We start from the raw sequence: 27,990 nt of genomic DNA on the forward strand, positions 1-27,990 counted from the left end.
ACTTAAACCCAAGTTCTGGACATCTAGATTCTGACCTGTATGTCCTGTTGCTCCGTAGACACCATCCTACTGTTGTCCATTTTTTGGTTGCGAGGAGCACTGTTCTCTTCCTATAAAGACATATGCAAGGTTGGGTTAACAAGTGACAGGGAGGAGCAAATTATACATTCTGTAATTTAATTGGAGGAAAGATATGAGGAAGTAAAATTAAAACAAATAAACAGATGGAGAATGAACCCAACTCAGGAATGCAAACTCATGAGAGGTGACAAAGGTGAGAAAATCAAAGCAGGCGTTCCAGATGTATATTTTCTAGTGCTTAAGTCGATTAAAATGCATTTATTTCCATCTTAGTAAAGAAAACAAAAAGGTAACAATATAATGCTTTATTAACAATTTACAAACAAAGCCTTCTGAAGTATAAAGACAGAAATGCACTATAATACCACTAATTCAAGTAAAACTTTATCCAAAAGTCTAATTGGAAGGATGACTAATTGAAAGAAGAAACATTTTTGTGATACTTGACGTGCTTCTGTGGTAATAAAAATGCACCTTATAGACTGAAAAATACCCAGCTAGGCTTGTTTTGTACCTCAAATAACATTAAGAGTTCCTTTCTCCATCATTTAACATGGAAGCGCTGTTGTGTGTGGGTGTAGAGATTCTTTATTTACGGAAATAAGAAACTCCATGCCTCTATCATCGAAAAGTGTGTAACGGTCATCTAGCGTGTAAGGACAGTACCACCATAGAATGTCTATAAGACTGACGCATTATGCCATTTTATGCCAAGCTTAAAGGCTCGAAAATTAGCTTCAGAAAAGGTGACTTTAACTTAAAGAGCAACATGCAGGTTGAATTTATAACTGAATTAATACTTTATATTGTCTGCAGAGGTCTTTTAAAAACACATATGTAGAAATTACTAATGAAATCTCATTTGATGTAGAGATTTTGATGAAAATGTGCTAGGCTCTGGAATACGCCTTTCCCGCTATCAACGCGTCATATGACGTAGGGCGAGGCAAACAAAAGAGCTCGCGGTCAGCTCTCTCATTGTTGGGTGTTGATGTAGTTAGAGCAGTAGTGAGAGACAGAAAGTTTTAGATCGAGTTTTAGAGAAGCCATAATGGTAAATTATTGTGTTTGTGCTGGTTGCACGAATTCCAGCCTGTCAGGACATCGTGTCCATCATTTTCCTTCTAGAAAAAACAAGGCTTTTCGGTCTTGAGTGCGTTTTGTGCAGGTGAAGAGAGCAGACTTCACTGCCGCGTCTGTTACCACACACTCGGTCGTTTGTGGCGCACATTTCACTCCGGAGAATTATCGACCTGGAGATTTGTTGGAGTCTCGGATGGGATTTCGGAGTAAGGACCATGTGAGGCTGATTACTGATGCTGTTCCCTCGGTGCACTCGATGGAATCAAGTCCACCGTCAAAGTGTACACCGGATTTTGACACGGGCTGGACTGGAGGACAAAGTGCTAACGTTAGCAGACATTCTGTGCAACGAAAACGAGGACTTAGCAGAGTAAGTCTTACTTTTAATTATTTTAACTCTTAATTTGCTCATAATTAGAGGCCTGTGGGCCATCATAGGCATGTTCGTCCACACCGGAGAACTCTGTTTCTTCATTCGCATCCATTGTAACCTGAGCTTGAACTTGACCAGACTCCCTCGCCCATCGTCACTTCCGGTTAGTGCTTTATAGACGCGGAAGTTATTTTATCACAATTTATCTCAAAATATCGTTAATGGCTAAATATATATTACTCCAGTTCAGAAAATCTAGTTGTTTTATCATCAACATACACTATGCTATATAGGGGTGTCCAACCTGCATGTTGCTTTTTAAAAGGTGAGTAGTTTGCATTCCTGAAAACATTAAATGGGAGAACAAAACTGTTAAATGAAGGTATAAGATACCCATGGTACAAGAGGAGAAGAGGTGCACTCTGCTGCATTGAAAGAGTTGGAGGATGTAACAAAAGTGTCCCCGGGTGACCCAAAGCCTGCGTCTACCTCAGAAAGTGGGACCTGGGGCGACCCGGGAGGTCGGCCTAATACTGTGAGGGCCACGTAGGAGCCAGCTGCAAAGAACAAATGAGTCAAGGTCAGTGGGGGGTTCACCAAAAAAAAATAAAAAGATATATTTTACAGAATTAAAAAAAAAGTTGATGCATAGTTTAAAATGATTTCGACTGTTCTGACAGATAAAAATTAAGTACATTGCTTGTCCATAATTTAAAAATACACTCACCTAAAGGATTATTAGGAACACCATACTAGTACTGTGTTTGACCCCCTTTCGCCTTCAGAACTGCCTTAATTCTACGTGGCATTGATTCAACAAGGTGCTGAAAGCATTCTTTAGAAATGTTGGCCCATATTGATAGGATAGCATCTTGCAGTTGATGGAGATTTGTGAGATGCACATCCAGGGCACGAAGCTCCCGTTCCACCACATCCCAAAGATGCTCTATTGGGTTGAGATCTGGTGACTGTGGGGGCCATTTTAGTACAGTGAACTCATTGTCATGTTCAAGAAACCAATTTGAAATGATTCGAGCTTTGTGACATGGTGCATTATCCTGCTGGAAGTAGCCATAAAGGGATGGACATGGTCAGAAACAATGCTCAGGTTGGCCGTGGCATTTAAACGATGCCCAATTGGCACTAAGGGGCCTAAAGTGTGCCAAGAAAACATCCCCCACACCATTACACCACCACCACCAGCCTGCACAGTGGTAACAAGGCATGATGGATCCATGTTCTCATTCTGTTTACGCCAAATTCTGACTCTACCATCTGAATGTCTCAACAGAAATCGAGACTCATCAGACCAGGCAACATTTTTCCAGTCTTCAACTGTCCAATTTTGGTGAGCTCTTGCAAATTGTAGCCTCTTTTTCCTATTTGTAGTGGAGATGAGTGGTACCCGGTGGGGTCTTCTGCTGTTGTAGCCCATCCGCCTCAAGGTTGTGCGTGTTGTGGCTTCACAAATGCTTTGCTGCATACCTCGGTTGTAACGAGTGGTTATTTCAGGCAAAGTTGCTCTTCTATCAGCTTGAATCAGTCGGCCCATTCTCCTCTGACCTCTAGCATCAACAAGGCATTTTCGCCCACAGGACTGCCGCATACTGGATGTTTTTCCCTTTTCACACCATTCTTTGTAAACCCTAGAAATGGTTGTGCGTGAAAATCCCAGTAACTGAGCAGATTGTGAAATACTCAGACCGGCCCGTCTGGCACCAACAACCATGCCACGCTCAAAATTGCTTAAATCACCTTTCTTTCCCATTCTGACATTCAGTTTGGAGTTCAGGAAATTGTCTTGACCAGGACCACACCCCTAAATGCATTGAAGCAACTGCCATGTGATTGGTTGGTTAGATAATTGCATTAATGAGAAATTGAACAGGTGTTCCTAATAATCCTTTAGGTGAGTGTATGCCCACAGTAAAGGATGCGAAGCATAAAAGCCCCAATGAAAACAGTCAGAGATGTGAGTGAGGAATTAGGGAGAAAAATTAGAGTCCGTGGAATAATTAATGAGATATTGTTCATTACATTGAGTGACCAGATCAAGAGACCAGTGTCTGTTGTCTTTTTCACATTGTAAGAGCAGAACAAAAAGTAAAAGCCAAGAACACGCAACACAGCACTTGGTAAGACTAAAGGAGCTCTTGCTGCTGAAGTTCTAGTGATATCAATTTTACAAGCCTTACACTTTTTTAATTACATATATAATTAAAATAAGAGTCTGACCTAAAATGTATAACCCAGTCCATCAAAGTGATGGATAAAAATTATTTGTATCACAACCACTGTATGAATGTCTCTAACAAAGCAAATATTTGACTCACATTTTATTAATTTCACCACTTCAACATGGTTTGAATAAGTCACCAAGGTCCCATTCACCTAAAGCAGGGGAGCAAAACATTAAACATTTAAAATGTAATAAACACCATGACAATAACAATGTATATACACTATACAACTCTGCACCTGATGCTGCTACAATACAGACAGGTAAACCCAAACAAGCTGCAAGTTCCTCTTCTAAGCTGGTGCAAACATTTATTGTGACCAGCAGGTGGCAGGACTAGACAGATGCAGAAATGCAGAGGTGAAGAGAAAAAAATAAACTTCATACAGTAACTGCACTCACCTTAATGATCCTGTCCCCAGTCTGAATGCCTGCACGCATTGCAGCGCCATCTATGGAAAAAGAGAGGAGAGGATGCTAAAGAATGTGTGCAGAATCTCAGAAAGTGTGCAATAATTACAATGAAAGTACCATTTAGTATGTGGACTTGAAAGATCAATCTAATTTTAAGAGCGAACACTGTGAGGGCATCTCTAAAAGCTTCACCTTGAAAGCACACTTTTAATGGGATAAAATTCAGCCGAGATGTTCACATACCAATAATTATAATTTATTGCATTATAAGAGCAATAACACAAATATCTACTTGAGGCCTGTGCCTAGGAGCTTCATGTCCAGGAAAGACATCAACATTAATATAAGGCTAGATTTATACATTTTCTAAAAAGAAAATGTGAGTGGTGCTCAACAGAGTAGTCTAGTGCTGTGCAGCATTTCACAGGGGGGAATAATATATCTATTGTTGAATTATACACAAAAGCATTTTGTGTATGGAGCCTCTATATCCTCTATGTTGTGTTCACTCAGCCGTCTAATTGGTCCTGGTCAGAGCACATCAGCTCTATTTCTGACCTCCATTGAAATCACATCAGCCCAGAGAGGGAAGAGTTCCTGACAGATGCCCACAGGAATTGGGAGTGTGTGTGGATTGTCTGGTGGGGGGCAGAGCCAAAGACAGACAGCCCTCTTACCCTGTTTGACGAGCTGCACAAAAACAGGGTTGTCCCCACTGACGGTCAGCCCAAAGCCATTCTCATCTTTCTGAATGATTACACATCTCTGAACCAGCCCTGAAGGAAGAGAAAGAATGAGAAGGAGAGAGTGATTATTAGGAGAGAGCTATGAAACAAATGTTTACTGGATTGTCAATGCTTTATTGATCCGCGTCAACCAGGAAAGGCATAAAAATCAGCCAAGTTGTGAAATGAACACATCAATCTTAAATTCTGATTAAAATCGATCTGTGGAGGTGTGGGTTATCACAGTCATCTTATGCCACTCTAATAGAGTAAGATGAGAGATGGGCTTGATTTTCAAAATAGATCTAAGATTAGATCTAAGAACAAGAATGCTGCAGTTCCCAGACTACAGCCAGATCAAATGGTCACACATAGTTTTACTACAGCTGCAGGACACTACAAGGCCTAATGCACAATTCCAATTTTTTGTCCTGTCGGCTTATACGACGACACCCAAATTGCCAAATTTGAGGCCAAAAAAAAAAAAACCTTGTTGTTGTTGTTTACTTTATTTGTACCCGTAGGTAAATTTGTTTTACAGTGCAATGACATTCTATGGCATCCAATACAAAAAACACAAAACACAGGACACTACACTACACATAAGGACAGATAAATAAATACTCATAAACTTAGTGAAGTGCTCTCATAAAAGAAAGAAAGAAAGAAAGTGCTCTCAAGAGCATTTCATATGATCTTTTAACGTCTTAAAATCATAAGACCCTAGTACATATCAGAAAACACCTCTACAATTTGTTAAGCATATCAATCGATTTGTTACGAGCTGCTTTTATATCTTTTCGTTCTACACCTAGGGACTTTATACCTCCTCGCAGACGGTAATAACTGAAACTCATTTCAGCAGAGGGTGAGAGTCATCATTTAAAACTGAAAGGGCCATCCTTTGTAATTGTTTGGCATATAGTGATGCCACTCCTGGTTTTGACTCGCCTATCAAACGGCCAGACCATTTTACTATCTGGTCTAGCTGCCTTTAAGGATATATGACTGTACCATACTAAAATGGAAAATGACAAAACAGATTCTATAAAAGCATGATAAAACATCTTCATTATTGTTTTATCAAGATTGAATGCAGATAATCTCCTTAGGCAGTACAAACGCTGGTGCCCCTTTTTGTTCAGAGCCTCACAATTCTCTTCAAATTTTAGTTTCTCATCAATTATGGTCCCAAGGTATTTGTATGATTGTACATACTCTATTTTTTGGCCTTTAATTAAAGTAGGATCACTTGGATGAGTACTTTTCCTAAAATCGATGAGCATATCTTTGGTCTTTAATATATTTAACTGTAAATAAGATTCATCACACCAGTTGACAAAATGCTCAATAATTGGACCATGTGAGGTCTCATTCTCCTTAAGTAAACTCAAAATTACTGAGTCATCCGCATATTTTATAATAAATCTGTTCTCATACATGCTTTGACACATGTTAGTATATAAAATAAATAAAAGTGGGGACAGCACACATCCTTGAGGAGACCCTGTAGAGGAACTCATCTGTTTAGATAAGACACCATTAACTTTTACTCTTTGTGTTCTATTAGTTAAGAAATTCAAAATCCAACCAATCAAATTATTGCTTAACACAAACTGATCTAAAAGCCTCTTAATTAAAATGTGTGGTTGAATTGTATTGAACGCCGAAGAAAAGTCAACGAACAAAAGTCTAGCATGTGTCCTCTGTCCATCCAAGTGTCCTAATAGCAAATTTAACATTGTGACTGTAGCATCCTGTACTCCTCTGTGCGGTCTATATGCAAACTGCATAGGGTCCAATTGATATTCTGTCCACCTCAAAATCTCAGACCGTACTAATTTCTCAAGGATTTTCATTAAAACGGAAGTCAAAGCGACCAGCCTAAAATCATTTATCATCTTAGGGCCTCTACATTTAGGGACAGGAATGACCACCGCATCCTTCCAAAGGATCGGTACATGTTGTGTTTTCAGAGACTTATTATAAATTTCATGAAATACAGGGCTCAATTCTTTTGCACATGACTTTAATAGTCTGCCACAAATGCTATCAGGACCTGGGCTTTTATTTGCCTTAACATGTCTGAAAGCTTTTTCAACATCCTGAAGATCAATGTTAAAATGCTGATCATCCATTAACTTGACGCTCAATTCCTGGATTTCTTTACTAAAATTCAAATTGTCAAAACGACAGTAAAAATCGTTTAGTGCATTTGCTAGTTCAAAATCAGAACTAAAACCATTTAAAATAATCTGATTCTGATTACTGCAGTTTGAGTTTTGAAGGCCTACTATGGTTTTCATATTTGCCCATGCTGAGCCAGGATTTTTGGATGCCATCTTATTTTCTAGTTTTTCCTTATAGCTTTGTTTAGCTTTAAGAATTTCAATCTTCAAATCCTTAGTAGCCACATGTAAGTCCATAGTTGTTCCGTGTTTAAATGCAATTTTTTTCCTTTGTAAACAGGACTTTACTGATTTAGTAACCCAGGGCTTATTGTTCAAATAGATTTTTACCTTTTTACATGGAATTATCATGTCCCTGCAAAAAGCCATATATGAACATGTAACATCAACCACTGAGTCCAAATCGTCACCACAGTCCTGTTTAAAAATGTTCCAGTCTGTGCAGCTATAACAATCTTGTAGACAGGACACAGCATCTTCTGACCACACTCTGATGTCCTTGGTCACAGTTTTCTCCCTTTTTAAAACAGTCTTATATGTAGGCAGCAAATGTACACAATTGTGATCTGACGAGCCCAAGGGTGCCAAGGGTACAGATTTATATGCACCTCTCACCGATCCATAACACAGATCTAAAGTCTTGCCCCGTCTGGTCGAACAGGAGATATACTGATGGAAAGTTTTAAGAGTCTGTTTTAAGGATACATGATTAAAATCCCCAAGAATTAAATTTGGTGCCTCCGGTGAGATTGACTGTAACCTCTGTACAACATCAAATACTGTACTAGTAGCCGATGCGGGGTTCGCCTTCGGTTGAATGTAGACAATTGTAATAAAAATCTGAGGGAACTCTCGAGGTAGATAGAACGGTCTCAAGGACACCGATAAAAGTTCTACATCAGGTGTACAAATATGCTCTCTGACAGTAACACATGAGCAATACCGCTTATTGACGTACAAACATACCCCTCCTCCTCGGGTTTTCCCCGTCACCTCTGATAGTCGATCCAAACGAAAGGGGGCTCCGAATCCATCCATACACAAATCAGCGTCCCGGTCACGCTCTGTGAACCATGTTTCAGTAAATGCCATAATACAGCAATTCATGAAATCCTTTTGGTAGCGGACATTTCCTTGAAGCTCATCCACTTTATTCCTAAGTGATTGTACATTTCCCATAATCATCGAAGGCAAAGGGGCCCGGTTGAAGCGCTGTTTCTTCAGGCGAGTTTTTACGCCACCTCGTTTACCCCTTTTCCTTTTCTTAACTGTGCCCCATGCTTCCTGGTAATCCCTTCGGATAATATTTGGGACATCCAGCATTAAGTTTTCCCGAGCTGGGTTACTGTTCTTGTTCTTGAGCTGCAGCAATGTCTCTCTTGTATATGTTGTCCTAATTTGGCATAAAGCCCCGTACATTTTACCGGCGGCCATCCAGTACATCACAAGCCATAAAGCAAAAAGATAAAAAGCATCCATTTTGACTAAGTTTAAAACTTTAAGAGCACTCCTTCAATAAAAAAAAACAAAAACGAAACTTTAAGACGTTAAAACAAAGGAAAAAACGTTGTCAAACATACACGAGGACGCCGAACACTCATTCACTGCCAGTCGCTGCGTGCGCATGCGCCCTAATGTTTCCTCTAAGCTGCTCATGCAAGCATGTGCTCTTCTGATGTTTTTCATAAACAGACAGAGAGAAAAATAAAAACAGATGGGAGACTTTAAAGTTTGTGAGGAAATTTTATGATTTAGAAAGATCAGTGTTTTTAATGCTTTTGGAAAAACAAGACAAGAACAATTATGGCAATATATGGCCTCTAAGAGTATTGATTATGTATTATATGCATTATTATTTTCTAATCATTTATTTTATGAATAATATATTATACAATGTTTGGTATATATATATATATATATATATATACACATATATATACACACACACACACTCACCTAAAGGATTATTAGGAACACCATACTAATACTGTGTTTGACCCCTTTCAGCCTTCAGAACTGCCTTAATTCTTACGTGGCATTGATTCAACAAGGTGCTGAAAGCATTCTTTAGAAATATTGGCCCATATTGATAGGATAGCATCTTGCAGTTGATGGAGATTTGTGGGATGCACATCCAGGGCACGAAGCTCCCGTTCCACCACATCCCAAAGATGCTCTATTGGGTTGAGATCTGGTGACTGTGGGGGCCATTTTAGTACAGTGAACTCATTGTCATGTTCAAGAAACCAATTTGAAACGATTCGAGCTTTGTGACATGGTGCATTATCCTGCTGGAAGTAGCCATCAGAGGATGGGTACATGGTGGCCATAAAGGGATGGACATGGTCAGAAACAATGCTCAGGTAGGCTGTGGCATTTAAACGATGCCCAATTGGCACTAAGGGGCCTAAAGTGTGCCAAGAAAACATCCCCATAAACTTGATCAGTTACTGTCAACCTTTAAGCATTTTTAGCATCGATTTAGCTATGCTAAAAGCCATAAAAGGATGTATAGCCATACATCCAAACAATATCTAACGTTACATAGGTCCCAGTTTATAGGACTATGTCACCAGGCACAGAAACGTTAATTTAACAAGTACACAAGCATGTACCACTACAAGTTAGCTGATTTTGTTTGCTAAATGTTAACCAATCTGTCAGTGTCCCAGTCATAGCGCTGCTGCATTCATCAGTACAAGTCATTTTCCAACAATTGTTTACAGACATATTGTTTCACTTTTAATTGACGATCACAATTTCAGTGGGTCAGAGGTTTACATACACTATGTTAACTGTGCCTTTAAGCATCTAGGCATAACTTTCCAATGAAATTAGCCAAGAGCAGGGAAAACACAACAAGTCTGTTTTATCCTTAGGAGCAATTACCAAATGCCCAAAGGTACCACGTTCATCTGTAAAAACAATAGTATGCAAGTATAAACACCATCGGACCACGAAGCCATCATACCGCTCAGGAAGGGGACACTTTCATAGAAATGAAAGAATTTTGGTGCGAAAAGTGCAAATTCCAGAACAACAGCAAAGGACCTTGTGAAGATGCTGGACGAAACAGGTAGACAAGTATCTATATCCACAGTAAAACGAGTACTATATTGACATAACCTGAAAGGCTGCTCATCAAGGAAGAAGCCACTGTTCCAAAACCACCATAAAAAAGCCAGACACAGTTTCCAAGTGCACATGGGGACAAAGATCTTTTTGGCCTTAATGACCATCATTATGTTTGGAGAAAAAAGGGTAAGGCTTGCCAGATGAAGAACACCATCCCAACCGTGAAGAATGGGGGTGGCAGCATCATGTTGTGGGGGTGCTTTGCTGCAGGAGGGACTGGTGCACTTCACAAAATAGATGGCATCATGAGGAAGGAAAATTATGTAGATATATTGAAGTAAAATCTCAAAACATCAGCCATGAAACAAGCTTGGTCGCAAATGGGTTTTCCAAATGGACAATGATCCCAAGCATACCACCAAAGTTGTGGCAAAAAGGCTTAAGGACAACAAAGTCAAGGTATTGGAGTGGCCATCACAAAGCCCTGACCTCAATCTGAAGAAAATGTGTGGGCAGAACTGAAAAAGCATGTGCATGCAAGGAGGCCTACCAACTTGACTCAGTTACACCAGTACTGTCTGGAGAAATGGGCCAAAATTCCAGCAACTTATTGTGAGAAGTTCTGAAGGTCTGAAAACAATGCATTTTTTTTAATTTTTACCAGTTGCCATTTTCTGCAAATAAATGCTCTAAATGATATTTTTATTTTGAATTTTAGATAATGTTGTCAGTACTTTATAGAATACAATTTTTCTCAAACACACATAAATGGTGAATCCAGAGAAATTGACAATTTCAGCCCAGAAGAGGGCAATAGTGACACAAGAATATAAATATTCTGCCCAGCTGAAAAATACATAATCATGGTAGACGCATATCCTTATACACCGTCACATACATTTAAGTATTTTAATATTCTATTTTTCTTTTTTTTTATATATAGTATTTTCACTGATTACATGTTTCTAAACTATTCTTTTAAAAACAATTGTGTATGCTTATCCAGTAAAAATATTTTTGATATAGTAAAAATGTACTAGTGAAAACAGACGTGGCATTAAACGTGGCATTATCAGTAGGACTTTCAAATATCAGAACACTTACCATTATTATACCTTATATTCAGCATTGCATACAGTTTAATATAGTACAATCATCTGTAAACCCTGTGCATATTCACTCTCAACTTAAAAAGGCTCACTGTATTGGCAATTGTGTAAACAAACTTTTAAAATGGAAATGCTGTATGGAAGTAATATAAAAAAGCCAGTTGTAAACAAAAAAAAAACTTAACCTAAGAAACCCCTTTGTCAGAGAGCACTTCAGGAGGAAAATACAGCCAGAAACACAGCAACAGTACAAACATCTTACAACAAGATTGAGATCACCCATCAGCCACTACAAATCCATTCTTCTGCACCAGCACATCTGAGCAACACAACATCATGATACAACACAGGACACACACACGTATTACAGATAGAGAGAGGACTAAAATAAAAAATAAAATTAAAAAAAAAGCAAATGGCACAAATTGATCAGTGTGGCTCTTTTGGAGTGGGTCCGGAATTGATAAGCAGAGGATAGCTCACCTGAATTTTTTTGGGGGAATTTGAATACTTGTCGAATTTAAGAGAAATGCACATGTGCATTCGAATTATGGATGTGCGCCAAGCGGCACTAGCGATTGCTTACAGGCCATTCAGACCAATACGCAGCTTAACGAATAAAACAGAATGCGGGTGACTCAAAGCTCATTTTAAAGATTGAATGTCCTATTAAATTGACACAACATCTAAAAAAACACAGTGCAGATGAATACAATTCAATGGTCTAACGTATGCATTCACAGTAAATGGCCCCTTGAGTGGAGGTATTCGGCCGTTGTGTCTTGCTCTTTTATCAGCGTCTCTGTGGTTCTACTTCCATCCTGCTGTGAAGTCCCTTACACTGGTGCCGAAATCTGGGAAAAAACAAGTTGGAAGAAGTATGCCCCATGGAGTCCTCCCCGTTGGCAGAGATCCTCAAGTCCAGCGCCGGCCTACACCAGTCCCACCAACAATCCCTGCTTGAGCTCCGGCAAGATCAAGATCGCCGGTTCTTCGAGATCCTTTGGGCTCAATCAGAGAACCCGCATGCGATCCGGAGCCTCCTCAGCCAGGACAAAGCCCGGGCCGCAACCCCGGACAACCACAGCCCCCTGCCCATGCTCTTGAAGATGCTTTCCAGAAGCTTTCCTAGTGCACTTTGAATGGACCACTGAGATCTGGGGCTGGCCGTGTGACCAACGGGCGGCCAGGCTCTTCCCGTTGTTGGCCGGCCCCTCCCATCCTCCGGGGATTTCTCTTTGGAGCAGTCGTGAAACGAAACCCTCAAGCACACCTTCAACCAAGTGAGAATGATCGATGGTCAACAACTCTGGCTGAATGTCGCACTTTCATATCACAATTATAAATGAGCGGTTGTATAGGGTGACGCAGGATGCACACACAAAGGAAGACACAACCCAGCTCTTAATACTGTGGAGTCAGCGGGAAATGGTGATCCAGGCAGCTCATTATAATCCAATGGCGGGTCACTTAGGGGAAAGAAAAAACACTGAACCAACTAATAGCCTGTTTTTATTGCTGGCGATGCTCACAGGTGGTGTGTTGCATGCCGCGAATGTCAGCTGGTGAATCCACCGGCCACCCCAAAAGTGCCATCGTGCCCCCTTCCGCTGATCATGGTCCCCTTCGAGAGAATTGCCATGGACCTCGTCAGGCCATTAGAGCAGTCAGCACGCCCACATCGCTTTGTATTAGTCCTAGTGGACAATGCAACACAATATCTTGAAGTAGTGCCTCTACGCAGCATATCAGCACATAGTGTTGCGGAGGCACTCTTCAAAATAATCTCCCAGGTGGGGATTCTGAAAGAAATTCTCACTGATCAGGGCACAACTTTTATGTCATGGACACTATGTGAGCTTTACGAATTACTGGGCTTTAAATGAATTCGCACAAGTGTTTACAATCCGCAAACAGATGGCCTGGTGGAGCAATTTAATAAAACCCTTAAAAACATGATTTGTAAGTTTGTGCACAAAGATGCTAGAACTTGGGACAAATGGCTCAATCCCCTGTTATTCATAGTACAAGAGGTCACGCAAGCCTCCACAGGGTTTTCCGCATTCAAGCTGTTATATGGGCGGCACCCACGCAGCGTGCTTTATGTCATATGGAAAGGTTGGGACAAGGGACCTTCAACAAGTAAGAATGAACTTGGCTGCAAGAATTTGCACCAGGAGATAAGGTACTTGTATTACTCTCTACATCGGGCTCCAAATTACTCGCCAATTGGCAAGGAACCGTTGAGGTCACACGATGAGTAGGGGATCTCGATTATGAGGTAAAGTGAACCGATGGAGGGGTGCACTTCAAATATATCACCACAACCTCCTCAAATGATGGGAGGCGGTCACTGTGACGGTAGTTCTGGAGAGGATGGAGCTCAGGCCGGAGGTGAATACAAAGCCCAATCATATCACCCTGGTCACTTGTGGAGACTACCTCTCATCGTATCAAGTCGCAGAGGATGCCAAGTTGCAACAGGAATTTGCAGACACGTTTTCCCCTCTACTGGGTCGTACAAACCTCATCCAGCACCACATCGAGACAGAGCACAAAAAGAAAATAGTTACAGAAGAATTGGATGAAATGCTCAATCTGTGTTTAAATTTGATGACTACCCAATGCCTCGCGTTGATGAGTTACTCAATCGGTTGGGCACTGCTCAATTTTATTCGACATTGAATTTGACAAATGGTTATTGGCAGATCCCCTTGACACCAATTTCTAATGAAAAAACAGCCTTCTCCATACTGTTTGGATTACACCAATTTGTGACCCTTCCATTCGGTTTGTTTGGGGCTCAGACCACGTTTCATTGCCTCAGGGACCAAATCCTCAGACCGCATTTGGCTTACGCCAATGCAGCATATGAGGCCGGTTCTGAGGTCGCTGCGATGGGTGAGGCTCACAGCAAACCCCAAGAAGTGCGAGATTGGGGAGGTGGAGGTAAGGTATCTGGGGTTCCACTTGAGCCATGGGCAGGTGCGTCCCCTAATTTCTCTCTCCCTTTTGTATTGCAGAGGGATGCTTCAGACAGAGGGCTGGGGGCCGTACTCTCACAGGTGGTGGAGGTGTAAGAGCGCCCGGTACTGTACATTAGCCGCAAGCTCTCGCTGAGGGAGAATAAGTACAACACCGTGGAAAAGAAGTGTCTCGCCATCAAGTGGGCGATCCTCACTCTCCGGTACTACCTGCTGGGACGGGCCTTCACCCTCTGCTCAAATCACGCCCCATTCCAATGGCTCCACCGCATGAAGGATACCAATACGTGGATCACCCAGTGGTATCTGGCTCTGCTGCCCTTTAAATTCAAGGTGGTCCACAGACCAGGGGTGCAGATTTCCTTTACAGAAATGGCTGGGGGAGTGGTAGACAGTCCGGATGGCTCCTCAGCCTGAGTCGGGCATTGGGGATATTTGGCAGTGGGAACGTGACTGAGCATTGGTCCGGAGAAAGAGAAAGTGGTAAGGGCACTTACATCTGAGCTACATTATGTCGAACACCCATCTCTAATTCCAGTGAGCATGGGGAGAGCTGCATGTAAGCAACCACGCCACCAGCAGAGGGGGAGAGGGAGAGAGAGAGAGAGAGAGAGAGAGAGAGAGAGAGAGAGAGAGTGTGTGTGTGTGTGTGTGTGTCTGGGAACAAGAGTCCTGCCGTGAAGCAAGTATTGTTGTGAAACTGAAGTCTAAGCGTGAAGCTAACGAGTAATTGTGAAGTTGATTTATTGTGAAACTGTAAGCCCAGAAAGCTGTCAGTTAAAAGCCTTACCTGTGCGTGGAGAAAACCGGTTCCCTGTGTCCTCCTTCCCTCCTGCTGTGAAGTCCTTCACAGTCTCGCTTTATAAGCATGTATGGACATAAAACTGTAATTACGGAAAAACAAAGTGATATCGCCGGTATTATGATATATGACAATATAGTACTATGGCGACAGTATAGGCTAGTGTGCAACACAAATTTTATGGATGCAACCAATGAGCCTTTTGATAACCGATCAATCTTCCATTATTTCTTGGATTAATAAGATACAAAAATACATTTTATTTTCCGTATTTTATTAAAATATGTTTTTTTAACAGAACTGAAAAAGGCCTTTAGAATCTGGTTCGATTTACATTACTGAATTCATGATTCTGATACTGCGCACATGGACAGCTTGGGTCATGTTTTCCCACTTCAGCTTACCTTCATTGTTTTTCAAACGAGTTTATTGTTGTTCCTATCTCATTTGACTATCTCTTCTGTGGACCACAAAAAGAGATTTGAGGCAGAATGACAACCTCAGTCAAATTTCACTTTCATTATATGAGGAAAAAAATGCAATGAGAGGGAATGGTGACTGATCCTCACATTCTGCCTAATATTTCCTTTTGTGCTGCTTGTAAGAAATAAAGACTGATATGTTATCAAGCAAAAGAGCCACACTTCTCAGACACTCCTAGAATTGGGAGTACACTGCACACCACACTGTGGTAAGGAATGATTAGTCATGCGTGAGGAGACAAACCCAACACTAGAAGAATATCAGAAATAAACAAACAAAACACATCCTCATCTCCATTCACCACTTCTCTATCTAAATCACATGTAAAAGTGAGACAGTTATGTTAGGAAGAAAAAAACAAAAGGGTGCAACTCAGTAATTTTTTCCCTCACTAAAAAGTTAAGCATAAAGCAATGAATAAACTTAAAAAATATGTTTAAAACTATGCGCATGAGATGAAGATTCCAGTCATGGAAAAAAGGTAGCCTAATTAAAGGTATATTATTTTACAGATCCTCATGTTGAAAGACATGTTAAAATTGCATGATCAGCCAAATACTAAAACAAATTTTCAGTAACTCGCTATTATTGGACACTTTCACTACATTTATATTGCTTGGTGTCAATAGAAGTCCCACGACGACTGCCATATCGACCCTTAAACGTAAGCAAAAACTTACAGAGTACACCTTACAGTAAGCAAACTTGGAAGCTGCTTTAGAGAACAGAATGGCTCAGAATTCCTTAGAAAGACTCCTGATGAAATTCTGTCATGTATTCATACATACAGCCAGTGACCAGCCATGTAAACTGGTCTTTCAATCAAACAGAAAACAGCTCCCCGTCCAAACAATTAATCAGATTCGAATCAATATGATTATCACATTGTTTTTCACCATAAACTTCACATCAACGGCTGTGCTTCACGCTGCTTTTCCTTCTCTACTCTCACCAACATTGAAGAGGAAAAACAGAGGCCGATCTCAAAAGAAGAACACACTGACAATGTCTTTCAACTGCCAAACCGGGGGCCAGGAACATGTGCATCGTTTATGGTCAAAAGAATGAATCAAGCGGCTGATTAAGCCATTCCACTGCAGTTAGTGGACAGGAACAGCCTTCCATCTGTTCTGTGAGTGGAGGAAACTATTTCCATATCAGAGTCATTTCCATTTAAGAAGAATAGTGTGCTTCAGTACACACACACACACACACACACACACACACACACACACACACACACACACACACACACACACACACACACTTTAGTTCAACTAAGCACAACTATTTTGTGTGAGTACATAAAACAAGCGTGTAAAAGACAAAATAAAAAAGCAGAGTGTGTTAATATGGCTGATGTCATTTACCTGTAGTGTCAAATTCATGTGTTGGAGTTCCGGGCAGCTTATCACTTTTGGGCCTCTTGTCAGGTGGATGGTCACGGCTGAGAATGCTACTGGTTCTAGAAACACGGATGAGAAATCAATGACAAGTTTACATCATGCAATGAGCACATAGCATAAAATACATAATCTGTAAAAATTCAGAATAGAGATGGACCTGAATATCGGCCAGGGTAATTTTGGCTTGTAACGGGTTCAACAGAAATAGTAGTTCCCCCTTGTGTCAGTTTGAAAATGTACCATCTTCCATTACCCTTGTCAACATCTAATTAACCTTTTCTATTTAAAATTTCTTGGAATTTTGAGTAAATATTGTGTAATAAAAGTGTATATATAAAAGGAATGTTCCAGGTTAAGCTAAAACAATTTACAGTAACAGACTTACTATGGAAGTCTGTGGGACAGTGCATCCTGGATGGTTTACAATCAGAAATGTGATGCTTGTGTTTTTGTTAAAGCACTTATAAAATGTTTCGCACAAAAATTTGTTGGAATGGGAAAATACATTGAATTTTAAAATATTGTGAACCAAAATAAATGATGAACCACATCGAGGCAAAACTCAATCATTTCAAAATTTGCAACATTGTTTTCGGTCCATGTGATACATTTAATTATCCATCAAACATCAAAATCTCTGTCACTTTTTTCTTCAGTGTTTACAGGGTTGAAAAAAGATGCCTGAATTAAGGTTTTAGAAATTTAAGCAATGGAATACCTGTAAAATCACCTAGTTTTGTCAAAAAGTGCTTGAGTTTAAAACAGAACATTTCTCTCATGTTATGTGTGTCAATCAAAGTTGAGATCTACGCACTCCACTTTCATTAAATAATGTATCTTTTAATATCTGATCTGTTCTTTACAGTCAACCGACAGACTCCTCTCTCATTAATATTAGCTGAACTGGAACACTGAGAAACAGTACGATTTTTCCTTCATTTGTCTAAAAACAATTAAAACAAAACACTAAAATTGTAATGTAAATACTTGTTAATTGTACACATTATTTCAAACAGTGACAGTTCATATCACTGTTATATATACGATTTCACAATATAATATTAGTTGATTGAAGTAAAAAGTTAAAATGTGATTATTATAATGATGACAAACAAATATCTACAAAATATATACACAGTGGCAAGAAAAGTATGTGAACCTGTTGGAATTAGCTGGTTTTCCGCATTAGTCATAAAATGTGATTTCATTTTCAAAGCCACAAGTATAGTCAATCAAACACAATCTGCTTAAGCCAACAACACAAAAACAATTATAATATTTAATGTCTTTATTGAACACATCCCATGAAACATTCACAGTGCTGTGGACAAATTAAGTAAACCCTTGGATTTAATAACTGCTCGAACCAATTTGGCAGCAATAACCTAAACCAAGCATTTCTGGTGGCTGCGGATTAGACCTGCACAACATTCATTACAGAACTGCTTCAGCTCAGCCATATTCTTAAGATGTCTGCTTTGAAGAGCTCTCAAGGTCATTCAACAGCATCTCTATTGGGCTAAGGACTGGGCTCTGACTGGGCCACCACACAAGGTGGAGTTTTGTTTTTTGAAGCCATTCTGTAGTAGATTTAATTCAACGTTTAGGGTCATTGTCCTGCTGCATCACCCAACTTTACAGCGCTTCAGCTGGCATACAGCCACCCTAAAATTATCCTGCAGGATATCTTGATAAACTTGGGAATTAATGTTTCCCTCGATGATGGCAAGCGTTCCAAGCCCAGCAGCAGCAAAGCCCAAAACCATGATGCTACCTCCACCATATTTCACCTTTGAGATTATATTTTTTATGCCGTACGTAGTGCTGTGTGTTCTTCCCAAACAATTCAACCTTAGTTTTAACAGTCCACAAAACATTTTCCCAGTAGCATTATGGAGTGTCAAGGTGTTCTTTGGCAAACTTCAGCAGCGGATTCCTGTGTGGTGTCCTGCCATGGATACCACACCTGTTTAATGTTTCATGTAAAGTAGACTCAAGAACAGAGACTTTAACTAATGATTCCTTTAAGTCTTTAGCTGGCACTCTAAGGTTCTTTTTACCTCATTGAGCATTCTGCGGTGTGCCCTTCGATCTTGGCAGAACGGCCACTTCTAGAGAGAGTAGCCATAGTACTAAATCGTCTCCATTTATAGACAATTTATCTATAACTGTGTACAGATTAATTTTCAAGCTCTGCAAGATAACTTTGTAATCCTTTCCAGCTTTATGCAAAACAAAAATTATTGATCAGAGGCCTGGTTCACATGCTTCTTGTAAATAGCAAACTCAAAATGTTTGAGTGCTTTTTATAAAAATCAAAGTAGCTCTAACCCACACCTCCAGTCTCATTTCAATAATTGGATCTTGGGTTTGCAAACTTTTTTTTTTTGACATCATTCAATATGTACAAGCACAATACAATATTTTTTTTGTTATTTCTTCAAACAGATTGTGTTTGGTCATTATTGTAACTAATGATCAAACCAGATTTTAAGAAAAAATGTATACATACATGCAGGTAATTCCAGGGTTTAAATACTTTCTTGTGCTAAGGTGTAAAATTTCCCATACTTTTTCAGGACAAGTTCTCTTCAGTTCTATTGCTTGTCCAATACCTGATCAGACAGAATGTAGCCCAATATTTTTGAAGGTTTATATATTTATGAACTTTCCATTTGGAGAAAGCTATATGAGAATCTCTTTATTATTTGAACTTTGAGAATTTATATTGTGAATTAAATAACTTTATTCTGATGAGAAATTATAATACAATTCTGTAATACTTTGTAACTTAAAGCAGCACTATGTAAGATTTCCTGGTTAAAAATGAAGAAATTGACATTATTGATTGAGTACATAACCAATTGGTGTTCAAAAGAATGTCCTTACCTTCATCCATTCCAATTCACTACGGTAAGACAATAAACATTTATTGTATTTTTAGGTGTCGGGTTCGATTTGGCACAAAATAGCTGGCTTATGACATTTATCCTTGTGGCATTATGTCCGTGCACAGGAATGAAGAGCCGGCTGTCTCATGTTCTTGCTGGAGAAACTATCTACACTGTTCAGCTCAGTTAAGTAACACTCACACAGTTCAGGAAAGCATCGTTGCAGTCTAGATGGATGTTCGTGTTGTTTACCAGCTATAATTCTTGGATATGTTTTCTGGTAGGGTGGTTGAAGCTTATATTGCTTGTCATGCTTTCATGAACTGAACATTACTCGTGTGTTAACCGATTACGATGTATCTACGTTGTTCGTCGAAGTCACTGTGACATGTTTAATATGGATGACTTCTGAAACTGACTTCTAGTAATTATTATATTGCATATCTAAGCTTTTTTTTTTTTTTGTAAGTATATTTTATCCCCATCACCCTTGTTTTAGGTTTACAGTGTTATTTAACATAGACATGCTATTGTAGTAATTGACAAAAAATAATAGTCTTCTATTAAACTCGTATCACCTTAATTTGAAAATTGTAGTATAATTTAAACATTAATAGTAGATAAAACACTTGAATAATCCTATTAAGATATACTGGTAGTGGCTGAGGAGAGTCCCCTGTGCTCTATTTAAAAGTGCTTTGAGTATAGAGTCAGAAAAGCAATTTAAGTGTAAATTAATTCAAATATGTAAATAAGAGTGTTGTTTATCTTCATCAAGGCAAGTAATATTTCTGTTTCAAATGTTTAATCGCATAACATAATATCAACATGAAAAAAGCACATTATGACTCTGGCTCCAGTCACACATAGGCGATGTCCAGGTAAGCTCAAATTGGGAGATCCTTCCACCAGATGAGCAGTGCCAGAACACGACTGACGTAATGTATTCTTCCACAAATTGCTTGCAATTATAAGTTTCAAACACAGATGTCGCAGAAGCCCTTTGTAGGCCTGTTTCATTGCATCTAACTGTGGGCCACTGTACACACTAACAGCCTGCTGCCATTTCCCTCACCTGAGCTCATGTTCTGCACATAGACCCCTTCTCTCTGGAGGATGTATGAAGTCTGTAGCTTAAACATACCTTGAAGAAAAAATAGCCTTACATATTAGCTTTTTAGGGAAACCAAAAGTGAGCGAGTGAAGGGGTTGTAACTAATATTTTACACAATGCAGATGTACGGCTTGTGGTTAACTGAAATACAAAGGCTGCCATTTTCATACTGTATAAAAGTCAGCAACATTGGCATTATATTGTTGTTATGATATTATTGACATGATGACGTAATGCTGTAAAACCTAAAAATTACCATAAAAAAGACAAATTAAAACAACTTAACATTTAAAAAACACACAAGTTTTAACAGAAGAATTGAATGTATTTTTTTTTTTAATAAAATTATGAGCATCACATTTCTGCTTTCAAAGCCTAAAATCATTGGCCCTATTCACTTACACTGTAAGTGCCTCACTGTAACCTTGATTTTTACCTTTTTTTAAGAAAAGGAGGGAAAAATCTAAATGCATTATTGTGGTAATCAACATTGACACACATGCAGCTGGTTGGTCTTAAGCACGACACCTTTTTCTAACTAAGCCCAGTGACTAGTTTCCAGCATAAAGGTAACATTTTTTCTGTCCTTGCTGAAAAATAAATGCCCAAAATCACACCCAATAACTATGTGAAGCAGAATTTTGGAACAATGAGATTTCAGCATGGGTGAGACTACCAAATAGGAATGAGCATGTGTACATACATAAGTACTAGAGTACTTGCATCATGTCATGGGACTATGAATACACATGACAGCTGGGTTACTTGTTGTGGTGTGCAGAAAAGCTGCTATCTGTATCCGTGTCTGTATCTGTTGGAATGGCTAAATTATCTGTATTCGGGTATAACCAACATAATAATGTGGGCGGGGCATTAACCGTGAGTGCGTCAAAAGTAAATGAAAAGCCCATTTTAAATGTGACTAGTACATTTATAGTTTCCATATTACAAATATTGCCTGGTCAACCCTCTACGTTCCTGTGTACGCAAAACTTCCACAAAACACAGCTACGCGTGTTTGGATGGGAGGCGTGTTTGGAGCACGGGATGAATGTAATTGAATTTACTTTGACAGTGGCTCAAGCGAAATGTCATGCCGCAAAAGCTGATTCAGGCTGCGGAAGTGTGGTGTGTCTCAGAACACAAAAAATAATCTTGTTAATGCTTAACTAACTTTTTAACTAACTAACTAGGCTGGTAGATTATGCAGGGCAAAACATCACTGCTGGTAAACTAGATAAATCTAATGAGAGAACAGCTGTCAATCACTGACTTTTTCCCAATTAAAATTGTATTAATAGTGTTAACCTTGAATTCTGGTAGAGGCAAAACAGAATGTAATCCTTTTCACTCTCCATAGCAGGTATAACTTCCATATTTACCGTAGATTTTAATTTACCTGTCAAATGAAAATCTAAATTATATTTTGAATTAAAATATTTACATGAAAGTATATGAAATATAAAATGTACAGTCAGATGCTCATAAAAAAAACCTGACAGGCTGTTCAGCACACTGACACAAAGTAAAGTGGTTTTGAATCACCCTGAAGTTTTTTTGTTTTTTGCAATGACCAGCTGACTGTACATTATCAGGCTACTTACAAACTTAATAAATAAAATCATTTAACCTAAATATTGATTTCTGTTTAATCATTTGATTATGTAAAATAGTGATACAAGAAACATTAACCAGCATTAACCAGCAGAGTTTAGTAGATTTGTTGTCAGTGACAATGGTCAAATAAACAGCATAATGGACATTTACAAAAATATTTGACTGCCGAATGATTCAATTGACCTATCAGAATCAAGTATTCCAAAGAGCCAAGTAAAACGGAGTGAAATTTCAACACAGTAAATTAAGGAGACTTAAGATCACAAATCACAAGAGACTGAAACCTCTTAAAATTAACCAACTAAAAACAATCGTGTGGTGCTTCAATCTGTAAGATGGGGCTGTGGTGTAGGACAGTGTTTAAGCTTGTATAAGAGCTCAAACTGCTCTGCTCCTTTTGAGAGCAGTTTGAGTGAGCTGAATTGGCCATTTATGAAAGTGGCTGTAAAAAGTTCCATGGTCTGCTCAGCTAAAAACCACATGCTAAAGAGGACTCTTGGAAAAGTAAATCCAAAAAAAACGGCTAATAAATGTACCTTTTACATTTGTTGTTCACTCCCCAATGAATCTGATGGTACATGCAGGAATACATGGGCTTATAAACATACTTTAGAGTAATGGCATTGCATAAAAATGTTAATAAATAGAACTTTTTTCATTTGTCAAAGATGTGAATGCATCACTGGTATCGCATACACAGAATCAGGCCAGTTTGATGGATGGCATTACAGTATACAGTATATTGTTTATATGGCAGTATATCTACAGTGGGCTAAAAACCTGGCTTCATTGATTATATTGGGAGTGATTTAGTTTTGACACGCCATGCAGTTCGAGTCTGTTGTATTAGAAAAGGTGTAACTGTACATTGTTTATGGTTGCCAAGAAAGTAACTGCATTAATGGGGGTGTAACGATATATTAAGCTCCCGATTCGGTACGACTTTAAATATTTTGAAAAAAGAATACTGAAATGAAAACAATGCATTTATTTCCTGAAACATCAACAATGTTAAACATGTTTTCTTATTTGTATATTTTGCAATCAAAATTGCAGTAATAGGAATATTAAGTAATGACAGCTTGGCCCTAATATAAATGCCAGACATAAATTAACTTGATATGTAAAAATAAACAATTGTCAAACAGTTTCTTTTGGAAAAATAAACACTAACACTAGTCAAAGTTTACATTTACTTCTCTGTAAATTACAAACAGAATTGGGCCGTCACAAAAAACTAAACTAGCTTTAATATGGAAAATATGGAATATAGAAATGTGCATCCTTAACTTCTTAATAGAACTACTAAAGTAACAATTCAACTAAACTTCACAAGGTAAAACATAAATAGTCTTGAAAGAAATTAGGCAGAATCCGTTATTGCCGACCACAGAAAATGGCCTCATGCAACTAATTATTTTTTGCGCTCTTGCACATTAATGTGACAACGGGACTGTAAAACTACTTTGCAAAGATGGCCTTTGATCACTCTCTTTGTCATATGCTGCTCACGAAGTTTGTTGTTGTGGTGACGTTGCACATGTAGCATCATATTGGACATATTGGAAGATGTGTACTTCATAGTTCTTTTACAGTATTTACATACCTACATACGTACATAATCTTTTGGTCAAGCCGTCGTAACAGGAAAACCAAAATGTTGCCATACATCTGACTTAAGAGGATGGGGCATCCTCCATTTCCACGTCAGTTTCAGCCGCACTCATTATTCAACACCTTTTTGGCAGCAGCTGCTAGTGTGCTATGAAGCGACTCTGTTCACGCCACATAGGCATAGGACGTTGCGTGTCATATGTATAGGAGAGAACAGACAAAACAAAATAAAACAAAATAAAAAAAAATAAAAAAATAAAACGCCCAGTCTCTACGACATGAATCACCATTTTTTTTAACCATGATACATTGCAAAACAGATTATAGTGTTACAGCCCTATGCATTAATATAGAAATGAACTGATATGCATATCAACTTCAGTCGAAGCTCATCCACTTAGAATTTAGAATGAATTCCCTTTGAGACTTTTGCTTTAACACAGCTGTTGTGGACTCATTGTAGACTTCTGATCTATTCCACAATAAAGTTCCAAATATTTTTTTTTAGATAAAGTACCTTACACTTATTTTGTATTTCTTAAAAAAAATTTGTTTTTAAATAGGCATTACTACATGGTTATATAATAGATAAAAACCTATTTTTGGGTTAAATGTCCAACAACAACAACAAAAAATGTATATTGTGTGCTACTGTTTTGCTTAAGCTGTGATTGAAGATTTTAGTCATGCTGCCCACCCCTATAGTAATGTAAGGGTACTTTCAGATGCAGCGGTGGCCATCTTAACTACTGGACATGGAAGGGGAAGAGAAGATTGGGAAACCGTGGGGATTAGTTGGACTGGAAGGGTAAAATGAAGTGCAAAAACTGCAAGGGCAGAGGAATTTGGGGGGGGGTGGGGGGGGGGGGGGTGCGTGGGTTCTCTACTCAATTCAGGTCTTGTGTAATAACGGAAAGACGGAGCCTGCATGAGGGACACCCCAATTACTTGAGTCTAAAAAGGTGTGTTTGTCAGAATCCACTTGAATGCAAAATATGGATGGAAAACAATATGGCTGAGCAACAAGGACTTGTTTGCCATGTTTTCCTTTTTCTGCAAGTTCAGCATACAGATTTCTACACAGTAATCATATTTCCCCGTCTATCACTCAATTCGACGTTGTGTAGAAGAAGACACACTAGGGATATCTCGAGAGCCTCACGCATCTCTGAACTTGAGAGAAGGCCAATGAGAAATTGGCAGACAGAATTTGCATGTCCCGCCCCCGGACATACGGGTATAAAGGGAGGGAAATGCGTCTGTTCATTCAGAAATTTTCTTTGGAGCCGACTGGTTGTGTGAGCAGCGAGCTGCAATTCACAAAACTGTTCACCTCATCTCTAAGAGCGTATGCTGTTGGATCTACGGCACTTATCAGCGGCTTTCTCCTTCTCTGCAGCTTTGCCCCTGGGCGCTTCGACAGCGCTGTCTAAAAGAGATTATTGTAAAAAAGTTTGATTCTCTAAAAGATCAATACACAGCGGCGTTGAACGTCCTTTTCAGGACGCATCTTAATAAAGATGCCCTTCAACCCCTGTGTAGTTCGTGGATGCGGTCGAGTTCTCTCCGCTCCTGACAGTCACAGGCACTGCCTCGTGTGTCTGGGCCTTGATAACAACAAGGCAGCGTTTGTGGATGGTTCGTGTTCTCACTGCGAGAACCTTACCATGGCAACATTGCGGTTGCAGCTTTCCTTCCCAAAAAAGGAACGTCACTCCAGCCGCCCCTCGCGTTGCTTCTTCCCACGGGATTCAGGACGACCCGGCTGGCGATGGAGGCGATGGCAGCGGGCTCTGTTTCGCCGGGTACATCCCCACGAACCACCTGCCCCCCGACACACTCGTTGACTTCCTCCCGGACTTGGGGTGACAGCGGCTCGTCTCACGGCCAGTCTGCCTATCCTCTTAAGCCCCCTGAGCTGGATGATGAGCTCGCCGCTGCGAGTGTTATGGCGTCTGATGCGGAAGACTCGATTGTGCTGCCACCCTCGGGCCTCAGGTGGCCAAAGACACCTCATTAGCAGACATATGCAGAGCAGCGGGTTGGGCAACACCCAATACCTTTATGATTTTACAATCTCAGGGTTGAGTCGGTTTCATTCCGTGTTTTCACAGGTCCGAGCCGGAAGAACTCAGTAATGCGGTAACAATGTGGTTATGACGATCTTATGGGGCGTTGGGGAAGGGTACATACAGTCTGACACGGCCTGTCGTTTTTGGCACGCAACTGCCTGCCCGCACCTGTGTCAGCAGCGCACGTACACGGATCAGCACATGGCGTGATTAAAATTGGACACCTAGTGTCGCTTCTTCGACACAACGTCGAAGTGAGCGACAGACAGGGAACATCTAGGTTACTGTTGTAACCTCCATTCCCTGATGGAGTGAATGAGACGTTGTGTCCTCCTGGCCAAGTCGCTGAACCGAGCCACTGTTATGGCCGAACCTCATTATCAGCTCCTCAGGCAAAATCCTGAATGAACAGACACATTTCCCTCCCTTTATACCCGTATGTCCGGGGGTGGGACATGCAAATTCTGTCTGCCAATTCCTCATTGAAAAAAAAAAAAGTGAGATTCTGGTCCCTAAATATGATTCCTTTATATTTATCTTTCCTAGTTTTATTGTCCAACAGGTGAAAACAAATGTATGATTAATTAGAAGAGTAATAACACCCCTTTTCTTAACAAGCCAAAAGATTTAAAGATTTCATTAATGTCCGTAGCACAAACGGTGTGACATGATTTATGCGCCTAAAGCCTTAGTCCATCTTCCATCTCAGCGTCTGCATACATTCGAACGCAAGCCTGTAAAAGTAAACTCCATACAACTGTGCGTGCATACACAGGCGGTTAGCGCATGCATTCTATAGTAATGCGGCGCGTAAAGAGAAATACGTTTTCTCCAAAATGAGCAAAGTATGGGAAAATATTCCCTTAGGTGATACTACAAGAAGGCCAAATGTTAATTCAAGCTTTACCTGTTTACAAGTCACCATTTATTAGGGATGAGCCCAATGCCGAATACCTTATTCGGAAAGGCAAGGATATAATAACTTACAAACGAATAACGGATTCTTCCAAATAATATAAAAAATATTTGTATGACTGATTATCCAAAAAGCAAAAGGATGAAGCGACAATGATAGTTCATTGTCGAATAGTCGTTTGATCTAATTTAATGTAACATGAAATCCCTTTAAACTCTAATGATGAGAGCAGCACAGCAGCTCACACCTGACTGAGGAGAGGAAGAATTACACAACTCACAGTCCAGATGCACTCTAAACCTTCCAAACAACTTCAGGTGATGTAGATTGCAAAGTATGAGGGAATTATAATGCAAAAATACAAAGTAAATACAGAAGCACTCTCGTTGTCGAATAAGTGAATTTGGAGCTCTTAAATTCGAGTGCTTTTAAAGGAAACACCCTGACCTTGCATCTTTACTGCAATTATATTTAATGCGTTATAACTTTATTAAAGTTCTAAAGATCATGCAAATAACTACCCTGAAACTGGCATTTTTTTGTGTGCTGGCATCTCTTCTCTGAGTTGCGCGATTGTCCCGATCAAAGGGGGAGAGACTGAAACTGCACCCAGCTGATGCACACTCTGTCGCGGGGACACTGATCCCTTGGGCGCGTAAGCTTAATGCAGCTAGAATATAATGTAATGGATCACGACTTATTGAATCATAATATATGTCACTGTGCATTTCTTATCATGACAAAATTGCCAATACGCAGCTTTATTAACACGAGAGAGTTTGTTTTTTTGTGAGTTAAAGATG

General features: G+C 39.6%; 1 protein-coding gene across 1 annotated transcript in view; it reads right to left on the reverse strand.

The window, feature by feature from the left end:
* The window catches only part of LOC127629734 (rho guanine nucleotide exchange factor 12-like), a 103,655-nt gene that overhangs the window by 37,579 nt on the left and 38,086 nt on the right, over positions 1–27,990 (reverse strand). Inside the window, exons 3-8 of the mRNA XM_052106947.1 lie at positions 16,928–17,022; positions 4,868–4,966; positions 4,179–4,228; positions 3,871–3,928; positions 1,931–2,094; positions 36–110 (exon numbers count right to left, since the gene is read on the reverse strand). Of these exons, the coding sequence (XP_051962907.1) occupies positions 36–110; positions 1,931–2,094; positions 3,871–3,928; positions 4,179–4,228; positions 4,868–4,966; positions 16,928–17,022 (541 nt within the window). The remainder of the gene's footprint in view (positions 1–35; positions 111–1,930; positions 2,095–3,870; positions 3,929–4,178; positions 4,229–4,867; positions 4,967–16,927; positions 17,023–27,990) is intronic.

The sequence above is a fragment of the Xyrauchen texanus genome, chromosome 36, assembly GCF_025860055.1.
Source record: "Xyrauchen texanus isolate HMW12.3.18 chromosome 36, RBS_HiC_50CHRs, whole genome shotgun sequence".
NCBI lineage: Eukaryota > Metazoa > Chordata > Actinopteri > Cypriniformes > Catostomidae > Xyrauchen > Xyrauchen texanus.